Here is a 26,595-nt window from a genome sequence, read left to right as displayed (position 1 = left end):
ACATAGAATTTGATTTGTTCCTGGACATATATTTTCGGATTATGGAGGGAGTTTGAAATATACCATATTACATGTTCACAACAATGGATCTCCTTTATTTTGTTGAAAAAAGGGATCTTGTAGCGTAGCTACTATTGTCAAACCCCCCCATCCTATCCCCAAAGTAAAGTCTGTGGGCAACACAAGGGATCATCACCCCTGCCAAGCCTCCAATGTACCCAGGAGCATTGGTCCATGGAACTATAGTCCCCCAAATGTATCACGTGACATGACATCTGCTCGCAGTAGTAACCAGGAGAAACAAAGCAACTGCTAGGGGGAGGAGAGCGCGCACAGTATTGCTTACCGCCGAGGAGGAGCTTGCCTCCGGAGTTCAGTTCACAGCATCAGTACCGAAACTTGCGCTGTCCTTACTCTGCGTTGGTTCTTCTAGACAAAGAAAAACATTATCTAAGCTATTTATAGCTGGTAGTCTATAGCTAAAGGCTGGTGCCAGGTTTGGGTTCTCCAAGACTGGGTATGCGCGTTTACTTTTGAAGGATATGGTCACAACCCCGGTCTCAAAGTGGAGCCACGCACATCTCGGATCGGCGCGCTCCTCCAGGGGCTAGGATGCGCGCCCGGAACGTCAAGGTTCTTTCCCGGGTTTGGGTCTGAACAGGAATCCACTGCCCCGGGGCGCCGAGGCAGGAGGACCCAGTCGACCCGTACCAGGATGCCGGTGATGAGAGGTCTGCTGGCTCCGCAGAACACCTTCCTGGACACCATCGCCACCCGCTTCGATGGCACCCGTAAGTAACCAACCTCCAGGTCATAAAGCGGTTTTAGGTCGCCTAAAAGCCTCTACTGTTTTTAACTTTCAGGGCTTGCTCTATAGCCTACCCAGTAGAATGTTAGTGACAAAGCACATGTCTCCACACTGAAAGGATTGCTCAAATGAAATTAATTTGACTGGTGTGTTTCCACGCAGGAGACGGAATTTTCCATTGTACTTCGACTTCAATGTATTGACTGTATAGGCCTATTCATCCAATTTGTGCCTTAAATCCTTGTCTTTACCCCGTTATTATAATCGATAGCTGATGTTTTAAATTGGCTTCAGCAAAAAGTTGGCATTTAAAGTTTGTGTGCTTTCTTTTTTCAGTGGTTTCTGTCAGGCGCACAACTGAGCTCCGCACGCCTGTGGGGTCTATGTGGTCTATAATAAACACATCTTACTATAACCCTTTCTCTGGCTACTATTGTAGCCTATGGGGTGCATAGTAACACACAGCAAAATGCAGTTATTGCTACATCGGGATATGACTGATTTAGACACATTCAGAAATCCGCATAAAACAATTTCCAAGCTTACAATAGTGCACGTGGATAGACCGGGTTTGATTCTAACGTTTCGGTGTGATTTAGCGCACCTGCTATGTTTAACTGCAATACTGCGGTCCATTGTTTAATAATGTACTGGCTGCTAATGTCCATCTATCACCATTCACCTCAGCTGTCTCCAACCTAGCTCTCGAAAACCCTTCTCCATATGTAGGGTTTACAGCGCTTACATTCGCTCACTGATGGCGCCACGTGAACTACAATTCCAACGCTGTGTTTTAACGTTTAGAAACGTCAACAATCATCGCTTTCAAACCGGTTTTCAAAACATATGCTGATATGCCCCTTATCTTTCATATCAGCTTGAAAGATAAAAAAATGCACTCAATGTCTTGGAGAACCCAAACCTGCAGTTTTGCACAGATCCACAAGCTCTGTGTGCCTCCAGTTGATGTCCTACACTTCTTCCTCAGTTACACTAATACACACACAGGCGTTCGGGGGATGCTAGATAGCTAATTAGCACAGGTGGCCATGCATGTCTTCCATCTGTCTTCCTTAAACAAGCGCTGCAACATGGAGATTTGGCCATGTTGGAACACTAACGCCAACCCTACAAAGGTGTGTATCAATTTAACCTTTTGTTAATATATATTTTAACCTTTTTAACAAAAGGTTAAAATTGACTGGGCCAACCCTACAATTTAACCTTTTGTTATATATATATATTTTAACAAAAGGTTAAATTGATACACACCTTTATAGGGTTGGCGCAGTGATATGAAAGATAAGGTCCTTATGCTTCCAAAACCACAGGCAAGCAATGCGTGTTCATGCTCAGACCAAGTGTCAGGGCTCTTAACAAAACTTAACAAAAAAGATGCCTTTGTTCAGTGACTCTTATGTGTAATGGAATGGAACTGAGAGTCATGGTCAAGGGCTATCTCCAACCATGATATGTGATTTGATCAGAAGATAATTGTTGATGTTCTTTTATAGCTGCATATTCCTATTTCAGTAAAGCAGTAAACACGGCGAGTTAAAAAAGGTTTTAGGACACGTGCTGGGGAAATGGGCGGTCGAGTTCCAAGCAGGGCTGCTTGAGCCTTGTGTGTCTTGTTTCTGCGTTTTGATCCATTGTGATTAGGGGCCGAAACCACTCCCGTTTCCCGGGATAAATAACTGCTTAGAAACCGGTAAATAATAATAAATTATTTATATGAACAGCATGGCATGAAATGGAACAGTTAAATTACATGTGATGTCTAAATCTGGCTTCTCTAACGCCTCTGCATGATGAATCATCAACGCTCAGGGTGGGAACAGACACCCCAGCTGTGTTGGAATACCCATACTAACATACTTAATGAGTAGATACTACATACTGTATACTATTAGTTCATTTTAGTATACTGTAAACGAACCGTATCGTTTCAGTTGAGTGTACTAGAGCTTCGCCTGTCTACCGGAAGTTGATGCTGTTCCTATGCAACCTCTTGCTAGCTTGTTAGCATAACAAATGACTAGCTAAACATTTAACAATTTCGGGTGTGTTCGTAAATTCAATCCCAAGTGCCAGAGTGCCCTCTGGGCGTTCGTAAATCTAGAGCGTTGTCAGATTGTCTGTTCGTAAGTTTCGCTCTCGGATCGTTCAGAGCGCACACTGGACACTCTGGCCAAGAAGTAGGGTTGATCCGAGCGGTCAACGGCAGTCAAGCACCCAAGCTAACTGGCTAACGTTGGCTAGCTACTTCCAGACACAAATGAGAGAACACCTCACTCTGACCATTTTACTCACCCTAGCAGAGCTGGTTAGGCTGTTTTCATGTAATCCAGAGCGTCGGTCACTGTAACTGTGCTGTAGGCAACAATTTAATTACTCTTGTTTTTGACGAAGTTTACTGACACTGGCCATATTCAAAGGATGTTGAACATTCGTAAATTCATCAGTTATTTTGCGCAAAAATGCTCTGAAATCGGAGTAGATAGACAGAATTAACAATGTCCATTGAAACGCACAACGACTATGTCACTTAGCTAAGAATGGTGTGAATAATCAAGTCAATAAACGTTGGGTAGTTAGTTAGATAGCAGATAGTTAATATACTGCCTGGCAAGTTCGATGTATTAGTAGCCAACTAACGTTAGGTAACTAGCTAACATACCGGTAAAGTACATACTGCTGTAAGGCAATGCGGTTCGTAAGGATAGCGTAGCTAACAAATTGTCAGCCAACATAATGTGTAACGTAACTTATTTGAAAAGTTATTACTTTATTACATTGCTCAACATTTTCTTAACATTTGTCATAATTAGTTAAAGCAATGAATTTGTATCCGCTCTTGTCGGACTTCGGCTGTATATGTTCTGCCATGTTCATCAAATCTGAAAAGTCCTCTGAAGAATTGCATTATGGGCCTTAAAAGCACAGAAATAGTGTCCACTGCATGTATACTTCGTATTTTGGTGAATTTAGTACGACATCCGGGAACTTTTGGCATACTAACTATATCCATACTATGACCAATAAGCATACTTTATATTCAATTCACATCACAAATAGTACGGTTAGTGCGGTTAGTGTGAGTATTCTAACACAGCTCCCATCTCAGTATTGAGTGCAGCTCACAATGCATGTAGAACTCTTTTTCTTGTGACAGGTATGCCTGCATTTGCTGCAGCATAGTCTATGCTACAGTAATATTAAGACCGAATGCGCTTCTAATTTACTCATCTCCATCTGGCTTTTGGGGTCACCTTATTTTTTAATGGTAAAGATGATTAATTTTAAATTGCAGCTGCAGAGTTTTAAAAAAGTCACTCGAGTATCATTGGTTTAAATCAGTGCAGTGCTAGCAATTTCACAGTCTTACTTTCTCTCCATCTGTATTTATATTTGTATTTATTATGGATCCCCATTAGCTCCTGGGATCAAGCAAAATTAAGGCAGTTACATTAAAAAAAAATATTACAATACATTCACAGATTTCACAACACACTGTGTTTTGATCCATTCAAATTGCATCCAAATTGCATCATCTCCATTCAAATTGCAGCCAAAACAAAAAAATCCTGTTCTAGATTGATATACAGTGCATTTGGAAAGTATTCAGACCACTTGACTTTTTTCACATTTTGTTATGTTACAGCCTTATTCTAAAATGAACTAAGTGATGAGGAAAAAAATAATCTACACACAATACCCCATAATGACAAAACGAAAACAGGTTTTTAGACATTTTTGCACATTTCTAAAAAAATTAAAACAGAAATACTTTATTTACATAAGTGTTCAGACCCTTTGCTATTAGACTCGAAATGGAGCTCAGGTGCATCCTGTTTCCATTGATCATTGTTGAGATGTTTCTACAACTTGATTGGAGGCCACCTGCGGTAAATTCAATTGATTGGACATGATTTGGAAAGGCACACACTTGTCTAAGGTCCCACAGTTGACAATGCATGTCAGAGCAAAAACCAAGCCATGTGGTCAAAGGAATTGTCCGTAGAGCTCCGAGACAGGATTGTGTTGAGGCACAGATCTGGGGAAGGGTACCAAAGCATTTCTGCAGCATTGAAGGTCCCGAAGAACACAGTGGCCTCCATCATTCTTAAATGGACGAAGTTTGGAACCACCAAGACTCTTCCTAGAGCTGGCCGCCTGGCCAAATTGAGCAATCGGGGGAGAAGGGTCTTGGTCAGGGAGGTGACCTAGAACCAGAAGGTCACTATGACAGAGCTCCAGAGTTCTGCTATGGAAATGGGAGAACCTTCCAGAATGACAACCATCTCTTCAGCACTCCACCAAACAGGCCTTTATGGTAGAGTGGCCAGACGGAAGCCACTCCTCAGTAAAAGGCACATGACAGCCCACTTGGAGTCACCTAAAAATCACCTAAAGGACTCTCAGACCATGGGAAACAAGATTCTCTGTCTAATGAAACCAAGATTGAATTATTTGGCCTGAATGTCAAGCATCACGCCTGGAGGAAACCTGACACCATCCCTAAGTTGAAGCATGGTGGTGGCAGCATCATGCTGTGGGGATGTTTTTCAGCGGCAGGGACTGGGAGACTAGTCAGAATCGAGAGAAAGATGAACAGAGCAAAGTACAGAGAGATCCTTGATGAAAATCTGCTCCAGAGTAATCAGGACCTCAGACTGGGGCGAAGGTTCACCTTCCAACAGGACAATGACCCTAAGCACACAGCCAAGACAACGCAGCAGTGGCTTCAGGACAAGTCTCTGAATGTCCTTGAGTGGCCCAGCCAGAACCAGGACTTGAAACCGATGAAACATCTCTGGAGAGATGTGCAGAAGATGCTCTCCATCTAACCTGTCATAGCTAGAGAGGATCTGCAGGGAATAATGGGAGAAACTCCCCAAATACAGGTGTGCCAAGCTTGTAGAGACGTACCCAAGGCTGTAATCGCTGCCAAAGGTGGTTCAACAAAGTACTGAGTAAAGGGTATGAACACTTCTGTGATACTGATATTTCCGTAGCAAACATTTATAAAAGCCAAGATAATTTTTACATTTACATTTACGTCATTTAGCAGACGCTCTTATCCAGAGCGACTTACAAATTGGTGCATTCACCTATGATATCCAGCGGAACAACCACTTTACAAAAGTACATCTATATCGGGGGTTTTTTTGGGGGGGGGGGTAGAAGGTTTACTTAATCCTATCCCAGGTATTCCTTAAAGAGGTGGGGTTTCAGGTGTCTCCAGAAGGTGGTGATTGACTCCGCTGTCCTGGCGTCGTGAGGGAGCTTGTTCCACCATTGGGGTGCTAGAGCAGCGAACAGTTTTGACTGGGCTGAGCGGGAACTGTGCTTCCGCAGAGGTAGGAGGGCCAGCAGGCCAGAGGTGGATGAACGCAGTGCCCTTCTTTGGGTGTAGGGACTGATCAGAGCCTGAAGGTACGGAGGTGCCGTTCCCCTCACAGCTCCGTAGGCAAGCACCATGGTCTTGTAGCAGATGCGAGCTTCATCTGAAAGCCAGTGGAGTGTGCGGAGGAGCGGGGTGACGTGCGAGAACTTGGGAAGGTTGAACACCAGACGGGCTGCGGCGTTCTGGATGAGTTGTAGGGGTTTAATGGCGCAGGCAGGGAGCCCCGCCAACAGCGAGTTGCAGTAATCCAGACGGGAGATGACAAGTGCCTGGATTAGGACCTGCGCCACTTCCTGTGTGAGGCAGGGTCGTACTCTGCGAATGTTGTAGAGCATGAACCTACAGGATCGGGTCACCGCCTTGATGGAAGCCAAGGCGGTGACCCACCTGACAGGTATGGCATATAAAGAAGCTGATTAAACAGCATGATCATTACACAGGTGCACCTTGTGCTGGGGACAATAAAAGGCCACCCTAAAATGTGCAGTTTTGTCACACAACACAATGCCACAGATGTCACATGTTTTGAGGGATCGTGCAATTGACATGCTGATTGCAGGAATGTCCACCAGAGCTGCTGTTAGATCATTTTATGTTAATTTCTCTACCATACGCTACCTCCAACGTTGTTTTAGAGAAATTGGCAGTCTGTCCAACCGGCCTCACAACCCGCAGACCACGTGTAAGGCATTTTGTGGATGAGCGGTTTGCTGAAGTCAACGTTGTGAACAGAGTGCCCCATGGTGACAGTGGGGTTATGTTACAGGCAGGCATAAGCTACGGACAACGAACAAAATCACATTTTATTGATGGCAATTTGAATGCACAGAGATACCATGATGAGATCCTGAGGCGCATTGTCGTGCCATTCATCTGCCGCCATCACCTCATGTTTCAACATGATAATGCATGGCCCCATGTTGCAAGGATCTGTACACAATTCCTGGAAGCTGTCCCAGTTCCTCCATGGCCTGCATACTCACCAGACATGTCACCCATTGAGCACGTTTGGGATACTCTGGATCTACGTGTATGACAACTCTTCCGCCAATATTCTGCATCTTCTCACAGCCATTGAAGAGGTGTGGGACAACATTCCACAGGCCACAATCAACAGCCTGATCAACTCTATGCGAAGGAGATGTTGCACTCCATGAAGCAAATGGTGGTCACACCAGATACTGACTGGTTTTCTCATCCACACCCCTACCTTTTTTTTAAAGTTATCTGTGAGCAACAGATGCATATCTGTATTCCCAGTTATGTGAAATCCATAGATTGGGTCCTAATGAATTTATTTCAAATTGACTGATTTCCTATTATGAACTGTAACTCAGCAAGATCTTTGAAATTGTTGCATGTTGTGTTTATATTTTTGTTCCGTGTTCATCATGATTATTTGTATCAATTGGGTGGCAATTATTTTACAAACTGCCATGACGTGCTGCAGCAGTAGCCTAGGTCTAACAACAAACATTGCTTGACCGACACATTCCTCTCTTGCTTGATGTGCAACTAAACAGCAATGACACTCAAGAATCCACAGTTAGTTTTTTTCTCCCTCTGACCTCAAATGGTCTTCTGATGTGATTTCAGCTTTGACATGGACTCAGAACATCCATTTTCATTATTTTCTCTAATTTCTAAAACAAGAAATACTAAACAGAGAAAACAGTGATTTCAATTGACTGATTTCCTTATAACTGTAACTCAGCAAGATCTTTGAAATTGTTGCATGTTGCGTTTATACACTGCTCAAAAAAATAAAGGGAACACTTAAACAACACAATGTAACTCCATGTCAATCACACTTCTGTGAAATCAAACTGTCCACTTAGGAAGCAACACTGATTGACAATAAATTTCACATGCTGTTGTGCAAATGGAATAGACAACAGGTGGAAATTATAGGCAATTAGCAAGACACCCCCAATAAAGGAGTGGTTGTGCAGGTGGGGACCACAGACCACTTCTCAGTTTCTATGCTTCCTGGCTGATGTTTTGGTCACTTTTGAATGCTGGCGGTGCTTTCACTCTAGTGGTAGCATGAGACGGAGTCTACAACCCACACAAGTGGCTCAGGTAGTGCAGCTCATCCAGGATGGCACATCAATGCGAGCTGTGGCAAGAAGGTTTGCTGTGTCTGTCAGCGTAGTGTCCAAAGCATGGAGGCGCTACCAGGAGACATGCCAGTACATCAGGAGACGTGGAGGAGGCCGTAGGAGGGCAACAACCCAACAGCAGGACCGCTACCTCCGCCTTTGTGCAAGGAGGAGCAGGGGAAGCACTGCCAGAGCCCTGCAAAATGACCTCCAGCAGGCCACAAATGTGCATGTGTCTGCTCAAACGGTCAGAAACAGACTCCATGAGGGTGGTATGAGGGCCCGACGTCCACAGGTGGGGGTTGTGCTTACAGCCCAACACCGTGCAGGACGTTTGGCATTTGCCAGAGATCACCAAGATTGGCAAATTCACCACTGGCGCCCTGTGCTCTTCACAGATGAAAGCAGGTTCACACTGAGCACGTGACAGAGGTGACAGAGTCTGGAGACGCCGTGGAGAACGTTCTGCTGCCTGCAACATCCTCCAGCATGACCGGTTTGGTGGTGGGTCAGTCATGGTGTGGGGTGGCATTTCTTTGGGGGGCCGCACAGCCCTGCATGTGCTCGCCAGAGGTAGCCTGACTGCCATTAGGTACCGAGATGAGATCCTCAGACCCCTTGTGAGACCATATGCTGGTGCGGTTGGCCCTGGGCTCCTCCTAATGCAAGACAATGCTAGACCTCATGTGGCTGGAGTGTGTCAGCAGTTCCTGCAAGAGGAAGGCATTGATGCTATGGACTGGCCCGCCCGTTCCCCAGACCTGAATCCAATTGAGCACATCTGGGACATCATGTCTCGCTCCATCCACCAACGCCACATTGCACCACAGACTGTCCAGGAGTTGGCGGATGCTTTAGTCCAGGTCTGGGAGGAGATCCCTCAGGAGACCATCCGCCACCTCATCAGGAGCATGCCCAGGCATTGTAGGGAGGTCATACAGGCACGTGGAGGCCACACAAACTACTGAGCCTCATTTTGACTTGTTTTAAGGACATTACATCAAAGTTGGATCAGCCTGTAGTGTGGTTTTCCACTTTAATTTTGAGTGTGACTCCAAATCCAGACCTCCATGGGTTGATAAATTGGATTTCCATTGATTATTTTTGTGTGATTTTGTTGTCAGCACATTCAACTATGTAAAGAAAAAAGTATTTAATAAGATTATTTCTTTCATTCAGATCTAGGATGTGTTGTTTAAGTGTTCCCTTTATTTTTTTGAGCAGTATATTTCGATATTTTTGAGCTTGGTCTCATTAAATGTATTTAATGTAGGGCTCTTTAAATGTATTTAATGTAGGGCTCATAAAATGTATTTAATGTAGGGCTCATAAAATGTATTTAATGTAGGGCTCTTTACATGTATTTAATGTAGGGCTCATTAAATGTATTTAATGTAGGGCTCATTAAATGTATTTAATGTAGGGCTCATTAAATCTATTTAATGTAGGGCTCTTTAAATGTATTTAATGTAGGGCTCATTAAATCTATTTAATGTAGGGCTCATCAGGCTTGAATTCTCGATCAAAGCTCTAATCAAATCCAGACATAGGCCTATTTATACACTTCATAATGCTTTTAAAGGACCCTTCCGGTTTTGATGGGTAATACCGGGTTACTTGGAAGAAAAGTGATTTATTCTCGGGATGGAACGTTTGTAAAATAACGGCAAAATATTCAACCCTAATTGTGATGGAGTTGGGTGAGAGAGTGTTCCCCTAAACCATTTGTGTGTGACAGCTTGGTAAGAGCGCTATCTGACGCCGGTGTCAACACACCGAGAGGCAGATCCAACGATCCGTCCTCACCCTCCCCTCTCCCATTCCTCACCCTCTCCTCTCCTCAGCCCCCCTGTTCCATTCCTCACCCTCTCCTCTCCTCCCCCTCCTCTCCTGACCCTCTCCTCTACCATTCCTCACCCTCTCCTCAGCCTTCCCTGTCCCATTCTTCTCCTCACCCTCCCCTCTCCCATGCCTCACCTTCTCCTCTCCATTCCACACCTTCTCCTCTCCATTCCTCACACTCTCCTCTCCTCTCCATTCCTCACCTTCTCCTCTCCTCTCCTCTCCTCTCCTCTCCTCTCCTCTCCTCTCCTCTCCTCTCCTCTCCTCTCCTCTCCTCTCCTCTCCTCTCCTCTCCTCTCCTCTCCTCTCCTCTCCTCTCCTCTCCTCTCCTCTCCTCTCCTCTCCTCTCCTCACCTTCTCCTCTCCTTTCCTCTCCTCTCCTCTCCATTCCTCACCTTCTCCTCTCCATTCCTCACCCTCTCCTCTACCATTCCTCACCCTCTCCTCAGTCTTCCCTGTCCCATTCTTCTCCTCACCCTCCCCTCTCCCATTCCTCACCCTCCCCTCTCCCATTCCTCACCCTCTCCTCTCCTCTCCTCTCCTCTCCTCTCCTCTCCTCTCCTCTCCTCTCCTCTCCTCTCCTCTCCTCTCCTCTCCTCTCCTCTCCTCTCCTCTCCTCTCCTCTCCATTCCTCTCCTCTCCATTCCTCTCCTCACCTTCTCCTCTCCATTCCTCACCTTCTCCTCTCCATTCCTCACCTTCTCCTCTCCATTCCTCTCCTCTCCATTCCTCACCTTCTCCTCTCCATTCCTCATCCTCACCTTCCTCTGTCCCATTCCTCACCTTCTCCTCTCCATTCCTCATCCTCACCTTCCTCTGTCCCATTCCTCACCCTCACCCTACCCTGTCCCATTCCTCTCCTCCCCTGTCCCATTCCTCACCCTCTCCTCTCCCTCTCCTCACCCTATAGTCTAGAGGAAGATAAGAGCAGATGCACAAGCCACACTCACTTTAACTCATCTTACTACCACTTTTGATTGATGTGAAATAAGTCAGAACATGCTGCTGGGAATTGTTGCTCGCTTAGGCTATAACTAATCCTGCCATGAGGTTGTTTCATTTAGTTGAAAACCTTAACGTGTCTCTTCAGCAGTTAGTGTTTGATTTAGTTACAGCTGTATAAAGGAAAATGGTATGGAACACAATCATGCATAGATATCCTGTTATGGCTAGGGGGCAGTATTTTCACGGCCGGATAAAAAACGTACCCGATTTAATCTGATTATTACTCCTGCCCAGAAACTAGAATATGCATATAATTATTAGCTTTGGATAGAAAACACTCCAAAGTTTCTAAAACTGTTTGAATGGTGTCTGTGAGTATAACAGAACTCATTTGGCAGGCCAAAACCTGAGAAGATTCTGTACAGGAAGTACCCTGTCTGACCATTTCTTGGCCTTCTTGATTATCTCATTCCAAAACAGGGGATCTCTGCTGTTACGTGACACTTCCTACGGCTCCCATGGGCTCTCAGAAGGCGGCAAAAAGCTGAATCGTGGCTTTGCAGGCCCTGGCTGAAAAACATTAGCGCGTTTGGATAGTGGCCGGTCAGAGTACTATGAGACTGAGGCTCGTGCACGAGTCGACTCCATGTTTTTATTCTTTCGTCTTTGAACGAAAACCACCACTCCCGGTCGGAATATTATCGCTTTTTTACGAGAAAAATGGCATAAAAATTGATTTTAAACAGCGGTTGACATGCTTCGAAGTACGGTAATGGAATATTTAGATTTTTTTTGTCACGAAACGCGTCGGGCGCGTAACCCTTCGTCACCCTTGGATAGTGTCTTGAACGCACGAACAAAACGCCGCTATTTGGATATAACTATGGATTATTTTGAACCAAACCAACATTTGTTATTGAAGTAGCAGTCCTGGGAGTGCATTCTGACGAAGAACACCAAAGGTAATCAAACTTTTCTAATAGTAAATCGGAGTTTGGTCAGGGCTAAACTTGGTGGGTGTCAAAATAGCTAGCCGTGATGGCTGGGCTATCTACTCAGAATATTGCAAAATGTGCTTTCACCGAAAAGCTATTTTAAAATCGGACACCTCGATTGCACAAAGGAGTTCTGTATCTATAATTCTTAAAATAATTGTTATGTTTTTTGTGAACGTGTTCGGTGGGAATGCTAGTTCTGAACGTCACATGCTAATGTAAAAAGCTGGTTTTTGATATAAATATCAACTTGATTGAACAAAACATGCATGTATTGTATAACATAATGTCCTAGGCGTGTCATCTGATGAAGATCATCAAAGGTTAGTGCTGCATTTAGCTGTGGTTTTGTTTTTTGTGACATTATATGCTAGCTTGAAAAATGGGTGTCTGATTATTTCTGGCTGGGTACTCTGCTGACATAATCTAATGTTTTGCTTTCGCTGTAAAGGCTTTTTGAAATCGGACAGTGTGGTTAGATAAAGGAGAGTCTTGTCTTTAAAATGCTGTAAAATAGTCATATGTTTGAAAAATGGAAGTTTTTCTATTTTTGAGGAATTTGTAAGTCGCGCCACGCCTATCATTGGATATTGGAGCAGGTGTTCCGCTAGCGGAACGTCTAGATGTAAGAGGATATAGACAGTAGTGATCATCTCTTATTATTGGATGTGTGTGTGTGTGTGTGTGTGTGTGTGTGTGTGTGTGTGTGTGTGTGTGTGTGTGTGTGTGTGTGTGTGTGTGTGTGTGTTTGTGTGTGCTTCACCTGTCAATTAATTGTCTGTAATTATTTATATTATTTTCTCTGTCATAGGCATGAGTGCATTGTGTATTACTCCAAGACCGCTCTCCTTTGAAAAACTAAACTAAATTAACTTTTTAAGGTATAGGGGGCAGTATTGTCATTTTCGGATGAAAAGCGTGCCCAGAGTAAACTGCCTAAAAACTTGGGCCCAGAATCAAATATTTGCATATTATTAGTAGATTTGGATAGAAAACACTCTGAAGTTTCTAAAACTGTTTGAATGATGTCTGTGAGTATAACATAACTCATATGGCAGGAAAAAACCTGAGAAAATCCAACCAGGAAGTGGGAAATCTGAGAATTGTAGTTCTTCTTTTGAATCCCTATCGAAACTACAGTGTCTGTGAGGTCACGTTGCACTTCCTAAGGCTTCCATTGGCTGTCAACAGCCTTTAGAAACGTGTTTCATCCTTCTCCTGTTACTGGGCAGAAAATAGGAGCTCAGTCAATGAGTGGACTGCCTGGGACCTGTCACGACTCCTACCGAAGGTAGCTCCCCTTACTGCTCGGGTGGTGCTCGGCGGTCGTCGTCACCGGCCTACTAGCTGCCACTGATTCCCTTTTTTCCCCTTATTTTAGCCAGTAGGCCCGCCTGTTCTGTGTGCGGGATTGTTTTGTCTATTTTGCTTCTGTGCACGCTCGTGTTTGAGGTGCTTGTACGTGGGTTTCCTCGGACTGTTTCAGTCTCCAGTGTTTGGGGCATTTTGTTTTTTTGTGCGCCCAGTATCTCCGTGGGGTGGCTTGTGTTCGCCGTTGTGTAACATTAAAGCACTACCCTGTACTCTCTGCTTCCTGCGCCTGACTTCGCACCCACTACGCCCAAAGCCTTACAGGACCAGTGAGTTGTTTACTGAGCGGCCACATTTGGCGCGCCGCTCCTTCTTTTTCCTCTGTAATGAATACGCTATTGTCCGGTTGGAATATTATCAACGTTTTATGTTAAAAAGACCCTAAGGATTGATTGTAAACAACGTTTGACATGTTTCTACAAACGGTAATGGAACTATTTTACTTTTCGTGTCTGGATTTACACTCACGCGTTATGCCTTTGGATAGTGATCTGAACGCACGAACAAAACGGAGGTATTTGGACATAAATATGGAGTATTTCGAACAAAAATAACGTTTCTTGTGGAAGTAGGAGTCCTGGGAGTGCATTCTGACGAAGATCAGCAAAGGTAAGAGAATATTTATAATACTAATTCTGAGTTTAGTTGACTCCAGAACTTGGCGGGTATCTGTATAGCTTGCTTTGATGGTTGAGCTATGTACTCAGAATATTGAAAAATGTGCTTTCTCCTTAATTCTATTTTAAAATCTGACACAGCGGTTGCATTAAGGAGAAGTATATCTAAAATTATTTCGATAACTGTTGTAAATTTTATCAACGTTTATGATGAGTATTTTTGTAAATTGATGTGCTCATTCACCGTTTTGGTGGGAATACATTTTCTGAACATCACGCGCCAATGTAAAATGGGGTTTTTGGATATAAATATGAACTTTATCGAGTAAAACATACATGTATTGTGTAACATGAAGTCCTATGAGTGCCATCTGAGGAAGATCATCAAAGGTTAGTGAATATTTTAGCTGTATTTTTGTTTTTTGTGATGCATGTCCTTGCTTGGAAAATGGCAGTGTGGTTTTTCTTGTGAAGTTGATGTCCTAACATAATCTAATTTTATGCTTTTGCCGTAAAGCCTTTTTGAAATCGGACAATGTGGTTAGATTAACGAGAAGTTTATCTTTAAAATGGTGTAAAATAATTGATTGTTTGAGAAAATTAAATTATGAGATTTTTGCTGTTTTGTATTTCGCGCCATGCTATTTCACTGGCTGTTGAATAGTGTGTCCCGCAGGTGGGACACTAGCATCCCACCTAGCCCATAGAAGTTAAAGAGCAAAAACAGTCCTTGGTCTTTCTTGAGAGCAGGCAAGCAGGCACCCTCTAGTCCTCAGTGCTAGAGCCGCTCAACAGTTTGACTGTAGTCCAACCCAACCAAGTGACTCAAGTATCCACCCACCAGCCAGAACGCAAGAAGCCCCTTCAACTTCCAACGCCTTTAATTCAGATTAACAGACGCTGGCTCATCCAACAGAGATCCATCCACACACGTTCTTTCACAGAGCCATGCACACACGCTCTTTCCAACTATCCTGCATCCAAATGAACTCTGCTCATCCGAAAGAGATCCAGTCAATTTCTCCTCTGAGAGCTACAAAAACACAGACCTTCTTTTATTTTTCTATTTGCAGCATTCGTTTGCTGTTCAAACACTAATTACCCACCTCCAGCAATCTAAGTGAAGTCATTGTAATTAACTCCCATGGATGTCAAGGATTCATTGCGACCTCTCGGTGTTGTCAGACAAGGGACAGGGATCTGCCGAGTGTCAGAACCAGAGTGTTTCAACAAAGCACCCGTGGAGCTAAATATAAAGCCATTTTGTTCTTGCATCTCGCTATTGCCTGCGACAAACAAACACGCAAAGCTTTGTGTTTTATAAACAGTCTGACAAAGAAATACAGAGAAACACATTTCCCACTGGGCACAGATGTCAATTCAACGTCTATTCCAGGTGGGGTCAACATAATTTCATGGAAATGACGTAAACACAACGTTGATTCAACAAGTGTGTAGGTTCTTTCTGAGAGCGAGAGTGAGAGAGAGAGACTTGCGTTGGCTTCCAGAGTGAAATGTCTAGGCTTTAGCTCAGCAGGGTAACACAGTCTAGTGGTGCACAGGGCACAGAAGACCCAGGTTCAAACAACGAAGGTTAATCCATCGTAACACTAGGAGATGCTGTGTGGCCTAACGACCACTGCCACCCCATGTCTAGTCACACATCACACCATCAACCTGAATCATACTACCACCACCATCACTACTACCACCACCATCACTACTACCACCATCACTACTACCAACACTACTACCACTACCATCACTACTACCACCACCATCACTACTACCATCACTACTACCACCATCACTACTACCAACCCTACTACCACTACCATCACTACTACCACCACCATCACTATTACCATCACTACTACCACCACCATCACTACTACCACCACCACTACTACCATCACTATTACCACCACCACTACCACCACCATCACTATTACCATCACTACTACCACCATCATCACTACTACCACCACCATCAATACTACCACCACCACCATCACTACTACCACCACCATAACTACTACTACCACCATCACTACTACCACCTCCACCACTACTACCACCATCATCACTACTACCACCACCATCACTACTACCACCACTATCACTACTATCACTACTACCACCATCACTACTATCACCATCACTACTATCACTACTACCACCATCACTACCACCACTACTACCACCACCACTACTATCACCATCACTACAATCACTACTAACACCATCACTACCACCATCACTACCATCACTACTACTACCACCATCACTACCATCACTACTACTACCACCATCACTAATACCATCACCACTACCACCACCATCACTATTACCATCACTACTACCACCACCATCACTACTACCACCACCACTACTACCATCACTATTACCACCACCACTACCACCACCATCACTATTACCATCACTACTACCACCATCATCACTACTACCACCACCATCAATACTACCACCACCACCATCACTACTACCACCACCATAACTACTACTACCACCATCACTACTACCACCTCCACCACTACTACCACCATCATCACTACTACCACCACCATCACTACTACCACCACTATCACTACTATCACTACTACCACCATCACTACTATCACCATCACTACTATCACTACTACCACCATCACTACCACCACTACTACCACCACCACTACTATCACCATCACTACAATCACTACTAACACCATCACTACCACCATCACTACCATCACTACTACTACCACCATCACTACCATCACTACTACTACCACCATCACTAATACCATCACCATCACTACTATCACTACCACCATCACTACCACCATCACTACTACCACTACCATCACTACTACCACCACCACTACTACCACCACCATCACTACGACCACCATCATCACTACTACCACCACCACCACTACTACCACCTCCTCCACTACTACCACCATCATCACTACTACCACCACCACCACTACTACCACCACCATCCCTACTATCACTACTACCACCATCACTACTATCACCATCACTACTATCACCACTACCACCATCACTACCACCACTACTACCACCATCACTACCACCACTACTACCACCATCACTACTATCACCATCACTACAATCACTACTACCACCATCACTACCACCATCACTACCATCACTACTACTACCACCATCACTACCATCACTACTACTACCACCATCACTAATACCACTACCATCACTACTACCACCACCACTACTACCATCACCATTACCACTACCACCACCATCACTACCACCACCATCACTACTACCACCACCATCACTACTACCACCACCATTACTACTAATCAAATCAAATCAAATGTATTTATATAGCCCTTCTTACATCAGCTGATATCTCAAAGTGCTGTACAGAAACCCAGCCTAAAACCCCAAACAGCAAGCAATACAGGTGTAGAAGCACGGTGGCTAGGAAAAACTCCCTAGAAAGGCCAAAACCTAGGAAGAAACCTAGAGAGGAACCAGGCTATGAGGGGTGGCCAGTCCTCTTCTGGCTGTGCCGGATGGAGATTATAACAGCACATGGCCAAGATGTTCAAATGTTCATAAATGACCAGCATGGTCAAATAATAATAATCATAGTAGTTGTCGAGGGTGCAACAAGTCAGTAACACAAGAGTAAGTGTCAGTTGGCTTTTTCATAGCCGATCTTTGAGAGTATCTCTACCGCTCCTGCTGTCTCTAGAGAGTTGAAAACAGCAGGTCTGGGACAGGTAGCACATCCGGTGAACAGGTCAGGGTTCCAGCAGGTCTGGGACAGGTGGCATGTCCGGTGAACAGGTCAGGGTTCCATAGCCGCAGGCAGAACAGTTGGAACTGGAGCAGCAGCACAGCCAGGTGGACTGAGGACAGCAAGGAGTCATCAAGCCAGGTAGTCCTGAGGCATGGTCCTAGGGCTCAGGTCCTCCGAGAGAGAGAAAGAAAGAAAGAGAGAAAGAGAGAATTAGAGAGAACATATTTAAATTCACACAGGACACCGGAAAAGACAAGAGAAATACTCCAGATGTGACAGAATGACCCTAGCCCCCCGACACATAAACTACTGCAGCATAAATACTGGAGGCTGAGACAGGAGGGGTCAGGAGACACTGTGGCCCCATCCAATGAAAACCCCGGACAGGGCCAAACAGGTAGGCTAAAACCCCACCCACTTTGCCAAAGCACAGCCCCCACACCACTGGAGGGATATCTCCAACCACCAACTTACCATCCCGAGACGAGGCCAAGTATAGCCCAAAGATCTCCGCCACGGCACAACCCAAGGGGGGGCGCCAACCCAGACAGGAAGACCACGTCAGTGACTCAACCCACTCAAGTGACGCACCCCTCCCAGGGACGGCATGGAAGAACACCAGTAAGCCAGTGACTCAGCCCCTGTAATAGGGGCAGAGGCAGAGAATCCCAGTGGAGGGAGGGGAACCGGCCAGGCAGAGACAGCAAGGGCGGTTCGTTGCTCCAGCCTTTCCGTTCACCTTCACACCCATGGGCCAGACTACACTTATTCATAGGACCTACTGAAGAGATGTCTTCAGTAAAGACTTAAAGGTTGAGACTGAGTCTGCGTCTCTCACATGGGTAGGCAGACTATTCCATAAAAATGGAGCTCTATAGGAGAAAGCCCTGCCTCCAGCTGTTTGCTTAGAAATTCTAGGGACAATTAGGAGGCCCGCGTCTTGTGACCGTAGCGTACATGTAGGTATGTACGGCAGGACCAAATCGGAAAGATAGGTAGGAGCAAGCCCATGTAATGCTTTGTAGGTTAGCAGTAAAACCTTGAAATCAGCTCTTGCCTTAACAGGAAGCCAGTGTAGGGAGGCTAGCACTGGAGTAATATGATCACATTTTTTGGTTCTAGTCAGGATTCTAGCAGCCGTATTTAGCACTAACTGAAGTTTATTTAGTGCTTTATCTGGGTAGCCGGAAAGTAGAGCATTGCAGTAGTCCAACCTAGAAGTAACAAAGGCATGGATAAATTTTGATGCGTCATTTTTGGACAGAAAGTTTTTGATTTTTGCAATGTTATGTAGATGGAAAAAAGCTGTCCTTGAAACAGTCTTGATATATTCTTCAAAAGAGAGATCAGGGTCCAGAGTAACGCCGAGGTCCTTCACAGTTTTATTTGAGACGACTGTACAACCATCCAGATTAATTGTCAGATTCAACAGAAGATCTCGTTGTTTCTTGGGACCTAGAACAAGCATCTCTGTTTTGTCCGAGTTTAAAAGTAGAAAGTTTGCAGCCATCCATTTCCTTATGTCTGAGACACAGGCTTCTAGCGAGGGCAATTTTGGGGCTTCACCATGTTTCATTGAAATGTACAGCTGTGTGTCATCCGCATAGCAGTGGAATTTAGCATTATGTTTTCGAATGACATCCCCAAGAGGTAAAATATATAGTGAAAACAATAGTGGTCCTAAAACGGAACCTTGAGGAACACACAGTTGATTTGTCAGAGGACAAACCATTCACAGAGACAAACTCATATCTTTCCGACAGATAAGATCTAAACCAGGCCAGAACTTGTCCATGTCGACCAATTTGGGTTTCCAATCTCTCCAAAAGAATGTGGTGATCGATGGTATCAAAAGCAGCACTAAGATCTAGGAGCACGAGGACAGATGCAGAGCCTCGGTCTGACGTCATTAAAAGGTCATTTACCACCTTCACAAGTGCAGTCTCAGTGCTATGATGGGGTCTAAAACCAGACTGAAGCGTTTCGTATACATTGTTTGTCTTCAGGAAGGCAGTGAGTTGCTGCGCAACAGCTTTTTCAAAAAATGTTGAGAGGAATGGAAGATTCGACATAGGCCGATAGTTTTTTATAATTTCTGGGTCAAGATTTGGCTTTTTCAAGAGAGGCTTTATTACTGCCACTTTTAGTGAGTTTGGTACACATCCGGTTAGCCACCGGAGAGAGACGTTTATTATGTTCAACATAGGAGGGCCAAGCACAGAAAACAGCTCTTTCAGTAGTTTAGTTGGAATAGGGTCCAGTATGCAGCTTGAAGGTTTAGAGGCCATGATTATTTTCATCATTGTGTCAAGAGATATAGTACTAAAACACTACTACCACCACCATTACTACTACCACCACCATCACTACTACCACCACCAACATGACCATGACCATTACTTGCAAATCCTATGTTGATTAGAGTCAGAGAGAGAATTGGCTGTCTAGACTCATTTTAATCTAATTTGCTTCACACATATCAATACCTACTATATTATCTCTCACCCCCCTTAATCGGAGATGCACCCCTCAGGCTTTAAATTAGTCAATCAGCCATTTTCATATGCCATCCTGGTCTGTGATAATTAAGTTAGGGTAAGTCTGTTCAACAGGTAGACCTCTGTGGGACAGACCAGATGCGCTCTCTCGCCACTCTCTCTCTCTCTCCTGCATCCTATCCCATTTCCTTTCCCCTCATCTTCCTTCCCACAACTTATTCATCTCTCACCTCCCTCTCCTCCAGTCCCACCACCCATTCCCAATGACTGTTTTCTGTATAGCTCACAACTCCAGGCTTTAGGTGTTCATCACCTGCTCTGCTGAACTGGTCCATTGTGAGGTGATGAAAGCAGATTAGCAACGGAGCATGGTCGTCACAGCCAGGTGTCTTTCCTAGGGTTGTCTTAGACAAGAGTCATTGTGCACTCTGGGGGGGGATAAAGATTGTGATGGGGGCACTAGTGGTGGTTTGAAACTTGCTGTAGTGTATGTACTGCACTCTTGACAGGAAAGATGCACAATTACACATGTTGTCTGGAGGATTATATGCCTAACAAGAAGACTGTTATTATCTGTGCATGTATTTTGTGTAGAAACAAATAGTAGTCTCTAGATGAATGGGCAAGGAGGGGAAGGCTTGGGTGTGAAACAGTACAGTACATGTCAGAAGATGGAGAGAGGGAAGATGGAAGTAGTCATGGAGGGACAAGGAAGGATGGAGGGAGAGAGGATGGGAGTAGTGATGGAGGGAAGAGGATGGAGGGAGAGAGGATGGGAGTAGTGATGTAGGGATGGAGGATGGAAGGAGTGATGGAGGGAGAGAGGATGGGAGAATTGATGGAGGGAAGAGGATGGAGGGAGGGAGGATGGGAGTATTGATGGAGGGACAAGGATGGAGGGGGGAGGATGGGAGTAGGGAGGGAGGATAGAAGTAGTGATGGAGGGAAGAGGATGGATGGAGGGAGAGAGGATGGGAGTAGTGATGGAGTGAAGAGGATGGATGGAGGGAGAGAGGATGGGAGTAGTGATGGAGGGAAGAGGATGGAGGGAGAGAGGATGGGAGTAGTGATGGAGGGAAGAGGATGGAGGGAGTAGGGATGGAGGGAAGAGGATGGAGGGAGAGAGGATGGGAGTAGTGATGGAGGGAAGAGGATGGAGGTAGAGAGGATAGGAGAAGTGATGGAGGGAAGAGGATGGAGGAAGAGAGGATAGGAGAAGTGATGGAGGGAAGAGGATGGAGGAAGAGAGGATAGGAGAAGTGATGGAGGGAAGAGGATGGGTGGAGGGAGAGAGAGAGGATAGGAGTAGTGATGGAGGGAAGAGGATGGAGGGAGAGAGGATGGGAGTAGGTGATGGAGGGAAGTGGATGGAGGTAGAGAGGATAGGAGAAGTGATGGAGGGAAGAGGATGGAGGGAGAGAGGATAGGAGAAGTGATGGAGGGAAGAGGATGGAGGGAGAGAGGATGGGAGTAGGGATGGAGGGAAGAGGATGGAGGGAGAGAGGATGGGAGTAGTGATGGAGGGAGAGAGGATGGGAGTAGTGATGTAGGGGCGAACCTGCTGAAGTACAGTGAGGATTGTTTCATGTCACTGGGAGACACAATAGTCTAACTGCATTTTTCACTCAGACTGTGATTTGAGACCAGAATTAATGAGCCCATCAATTAGCGTTGCTCTTGCACATTTATAATGTCAAAATGACTGGGTCTGCATCCCAAACGGTACCCTATTCTCTACATAGTGCACTTCTTTGGACCAGAGCTCTATGGGGATAACAAGGGAATAGGGTGCCATTGGGTTTATAGAGAGCTCAGTTCATTATTTCAGTTTAAGAGTCTCCTCATACAATTTTTAATTCGAGACAGTCTGATTATAAAAGTGGATAATCTATGTGGAGAGTCGTCCCCTCTCCCAGTAAATGAATTGAAATGAAATATGTTTTTATGTCTTACGACTATTAAAACCACGGCAGTCCAAAAAGGGTGCGCACAGAGTGGGTTGTTTAGTAAGAGCTTTAGACTGTGTCCCAAATCCCCTTTTCCCTTTATGTCCCCTATGGGCTCTGGTCAAAAGTAGTGCACTATATAGGGAATAGGATGTCATTTTGGATAGATTTTTAGTGTTGTTACAGTACTGCCTCTAGCAGTAAGTAAGTCTACATTTTCCTTCACGTTGTATATGGGAGAAGTTTCTGCATTCTAATTCACCACACCAGTAATTGGGCAGAGGTAAGTCCTGTACTGAATACCAGTAAGTGATGGAAGTGATGGGAATGTCAAACACCAAGATGAACGGTTGTTCAGAAGCTCTGTTTAAAGTAATGACACTAGCTGTCTAAAGCCTAATGGGCTTAAAGTGAGAGTGACATTGTAGTGAGTAATGCCCTCTCCTGTTGATGATCTATTTTTAGATATGACCATACTCAGTGGCGGACTTAACATTAGGCAGAAAGGGGGCCTTGTGAGCTGGGCATTATAAAAAAATATATATCATGTATCTGCTTCAGGGCCCCATGCTCTGCATTTTTTACCACAATGTTGACAAAAAAGTAAGTGAATCCATACAGCCAATTATTATTCATCATATATCAATAATTTATTTCCATACAGCTACATATATTTCATGTCAATAATATAATCCAAGTTTTTCTCATGATAGTAGAAACATGTGTCATTAATCACCCACTGACTGTTCTACACTGACAGAGTTCCTGCGCATTGTTACACGTGATATGATTGCAATCATGACTTTCATTGAAATGAAGTTTCAGAAAGAAATGAAGTGCCAATAGGATGATGGAGATAAGGAGGATAAGAACAAAGATGGGGCGGGGGGAAATGGACGAAACAAAGCTGAGTATTGAAAAAGGAATTAATAGCAAAGTTGACAGCTTACGTGCATCTTTGGAGAAAGCCATCCAGGACAATCCTACAGCTTTACTGACTCAACAAGCAGCTCCAAGACCACATAGCCTTTGAAGTTGTACATTTGGAGACCTGTGTAGAATCCCTAGAATCTGGGAGAATTGGTGCTGCCTAAACAACAAAGTTTGACCCAGATGTGTCTATCATAGTGGCAGGACTGCCAGCCGATGAAAACGAGGACCTAAACCAGCTGATATCGGTAGGCCTAGGCTGAGAAACAGAGGTGATTGTAGTTGAGAGGATGAGGGAGAGAGGTAAAGTTCCCGGGGTTGTGAAGGTGGAGTGTCAGTCCGTGGAGGAGAAAGTGGCCCTGTACGAAAAAAACTAAAGCTGCGAGGCCATCCTGATTATGACAGTCTTCCTTCGATCAGCTAAATCCCACACCAATCCCTTTATGGAACTGAACTTCAAGATGCTGCTGAGAGAAATACCAGGAGGGAAGGACTATTTTGTCATGGGAAGCGGACAGGTCATGTGAGTGGCTCAGCTCTTCCAATCAAAAGGTCTTATAAAGGCCTAGGTTTAGATCCAGCACCTACTGCCTGTTAAAAAGAGTCAGAGCACAGGTGTTAAAATGTCAATCTCCCCTGGGGATTATTTGATTTGAGCGTGGAAATTTCTTTGAGATATTTTAGCTCCCCGTGTCTCAATTCAACCTTGTGAAGGAAGAGAGCGAGAGAGAGAGAGAGCTTCTACTGTTCTTCAGCTACATGGGCTTTAATATCGAAATAGACACAGGATGAAGTCATTAGAGAGGATGTCAGGCCGCGTTCAAGACGAGAATGAATAAATGATGGGACAGAATGAGACAAAATGACCCAGAGCCTCTCAGCCTGTGCCACAGAAGTAAACGAAGGTGATAAAGTAAAACACATTAGTGGAGTGGAGAGAGAGACAGTAACGTAGCAACATGGAGCACGAGCTAAGGGTGGGGAGTGAGTGAGTGAGTGAGTGAGTGAGAGACAGAAAAACAGGGACAGAAAGAGAGAGGGGACAGAGAGAATGAGGTTAGAGAGAAAGGAAGAAAGAGAGAGATCAGCCTCGCAGGTCCACTGGGAAGGAAAGGACCTGTCACTCATTGATGATGGCTTCATAGAGAAAATTGAAAATAAAGGCAAATATCTTGAGAACCTTTAAGGAGGACCAATATCAGAAACAAATCCCCTTCAAACAGATGAGTTGTGGTCTCCAGATGCCCGGAGGATAGCCTGGCCTGCATCCAGATGCTAATTAGTTCATCTCAAAACACACTCAAACCGTAGCTGTATCCCAAATGGCACCCTATTCACTTCATAGTGCACTACATTTGACCAGAGCCCTAGTGCGCTATATATGAAATACGGTGCCATTAGGGGTAGGCAAACTTCTGAAGGGAGCAGTGGAGTATGAGAAGGGAGAGGGCGAGCACAGCCCTGTACCTCCCCTGTATGTCCCCTGGATTAATAATTGGGGTATGCAGGGCTGCATGACAGACTGAGCAACAGGTTGATATCCATGAGGCTCTGCAGCCCCCTCGGGCAGGCTCCTCTCCTGTACCCTGGCTACCATCCCTCTGGAAGAGCCAAGAAAAGACAGGCCTTCCGAAGGCCTCCGGGTGGAGACAAGACAAGAAAGGCTGTCATAGACATGTAAATGTCAGGAAGAAACGAGAGGAGGAGGAGAGAGAGGGAGAGAAAGAGAGAGCGAGGGGGGGAGAGAGAGCGAGAAAGACAGTGGCAAGTGAAGCGATTGGTGAGCCAGAGAATGAGAAAGTGGTGAGAGAGACGGGTAAAAATGCAAAACAATATCCTGACTGAAACCAGTATGATCCATCGTCCTGATCTACCTGCTAGCGCTGATAAACTGCTATCAATTATCTCACAGTCCAATCATTTACAGATGTGGTTGTTATCGATCCGTCAATCCATAGCCTGCACCCTGTCTCCACCACTACTTTGTCTCCCTTACCTCCTTTACCTCCTGAACCCTCAACCTTTAGCTGAACCTGAACAGGTAATATTGGGATTTTAAAGTAAGCATTTAGATGGCCTGAGGTCTGGCTTTCATCCAGTGACTACAGTTGGACTCTCATTGAGTGACTTGAGTAACGAGCCAAACATGGAGTGTCCCGGTCTGTCTTCATCCTGTCCTGTCTTGTCAGAATTGACTGAAGATGGCTCCTATCTGTCCTGACTTGTCGGTAGTGACTGAAGATGGCTCCTATATTTCCTGTCTTGTCAGTAGTGACTGAAGATGGCTCCTATATTTCCTGTCTTGTCAGTAGTGACTGAAGATGGCTCCTATATTTACTGTCTTGTCAGTAGTGACTGAAGATGGCTCCTATATTTACTGTCTTGTCAGTAGTGACTGAAGATGGCTCCTATATTTCCTGTCTTGTCAGTAGTGACTGAAGATGGCTCCTATATTTCCTGTCTTGTCAGTAGTGACTGAAGATGGCTCCTATATTTCCTGTCTTGTCAGTAGTGACTGAAGATGGCTCCTATATTTCCTGACTTGTCAGTAGTGACAGTAAGTCCTGTTGGTACTAAATAAAGCTGTCAGACTGTGCCTGGGGACTGTCACTTCCCATCAGCGTCCCAGTCATTGATGAGAGGGAAGGTAAACAAAGCTATTTGAGATGCTGCCAGCGGAGGTAGTTCTTTACCCTCAAATGATGCTCCTCTTGGAACAGTGTGTACTGAGTGTGTGTGTGTACATGCTAAGTGGGTGTGTGTGTGTGTGTGTGTGTGTTTGTGTTCGTTTATGGACTAGATGGGCATTATATGGAATCATTGTTCTACATTTGGGCATCCCTTACTGGATCGTGGTTATAACCATAACAAATATTGGCATAGCTTGAGAACAAACTGGGCTTATCTTGTTTGACGTTGCTGGTCCTTACAGTACATTAGCAAAGTCATTTTTCTGTTATTTTTCTCTCTCTATGCTCTCTCTCTCTCTGCTCTCTCTCCGCTCTCTCTCTCTCCGCTCTCTCTCTCCACACTCTCTCCGCTGTCTCTTCGCGCACGCTGTCTCTCTGCGCACGCTGTCTCTCTGCGCACGCTGTCTCTCTGCGCACGCTGTTTCTCTGCGCACGCTGTTTCTCTGCGCACGCTCTCTCTCTCTCCACTCTCTCCCTCTCCGCTCTTTCTCACCGCTCTCTCTCTCTCTCTCTCTCTCTCTCTCTCTCTCTCTCTCTCACCGCTCTTGCTCTCTCTCACCGCCCTCGCTTTCTCTCACCGCTCTCTCTCTCTGCTCTCTCCTCTCTTTGTTCTTTGCTTTCGCTCTCTTTCTCCGCTCTCAC

The 26,595-nt window shown here is 44.9% G+C and overlaps 1 protein-coding gene across 1 annotated transcript in view; it reads left to right on the top strand.

Moving 5' to 3' along the window:
- Window positions 1–324: 324 nt before the first annotated feature.
- LOC106562645 (voltage-gated delayed rectifier potassium channel KCNH8) overlaps window positions 325–26,595 on the top strand; it is a 305,465-nt gene continuing 279,194 nt past the window's right edge. Inside the window, exon 1 of the mRNA XM_045704813.2 lies at window positions 325–791. Within this exon, the coding sequence (XP_045560769.2) occupies window positions 716–791 (76 nt within the window). The 5' untranslated portion in view covers window positions 325–715. The remainder of the gene's footprint in view (window positions 792–26,595) is intronic.

This window comes from Salmo salar, chromosome 21, assembly GCF_965601325.2.
Source record: "Salmo salar chromosome 21, fSalSal1, whole genome shotgun sequence".
Classification (NCBI taxonomy): Eukaryota; Metazoa; Chordata; class Actinopteri; order Salmoniformes; family Salmonidae; genus Salmo; species Salmo salar.
This window is presented reverse-complemented; position numbering and strand designations above follow the sequence as displayed.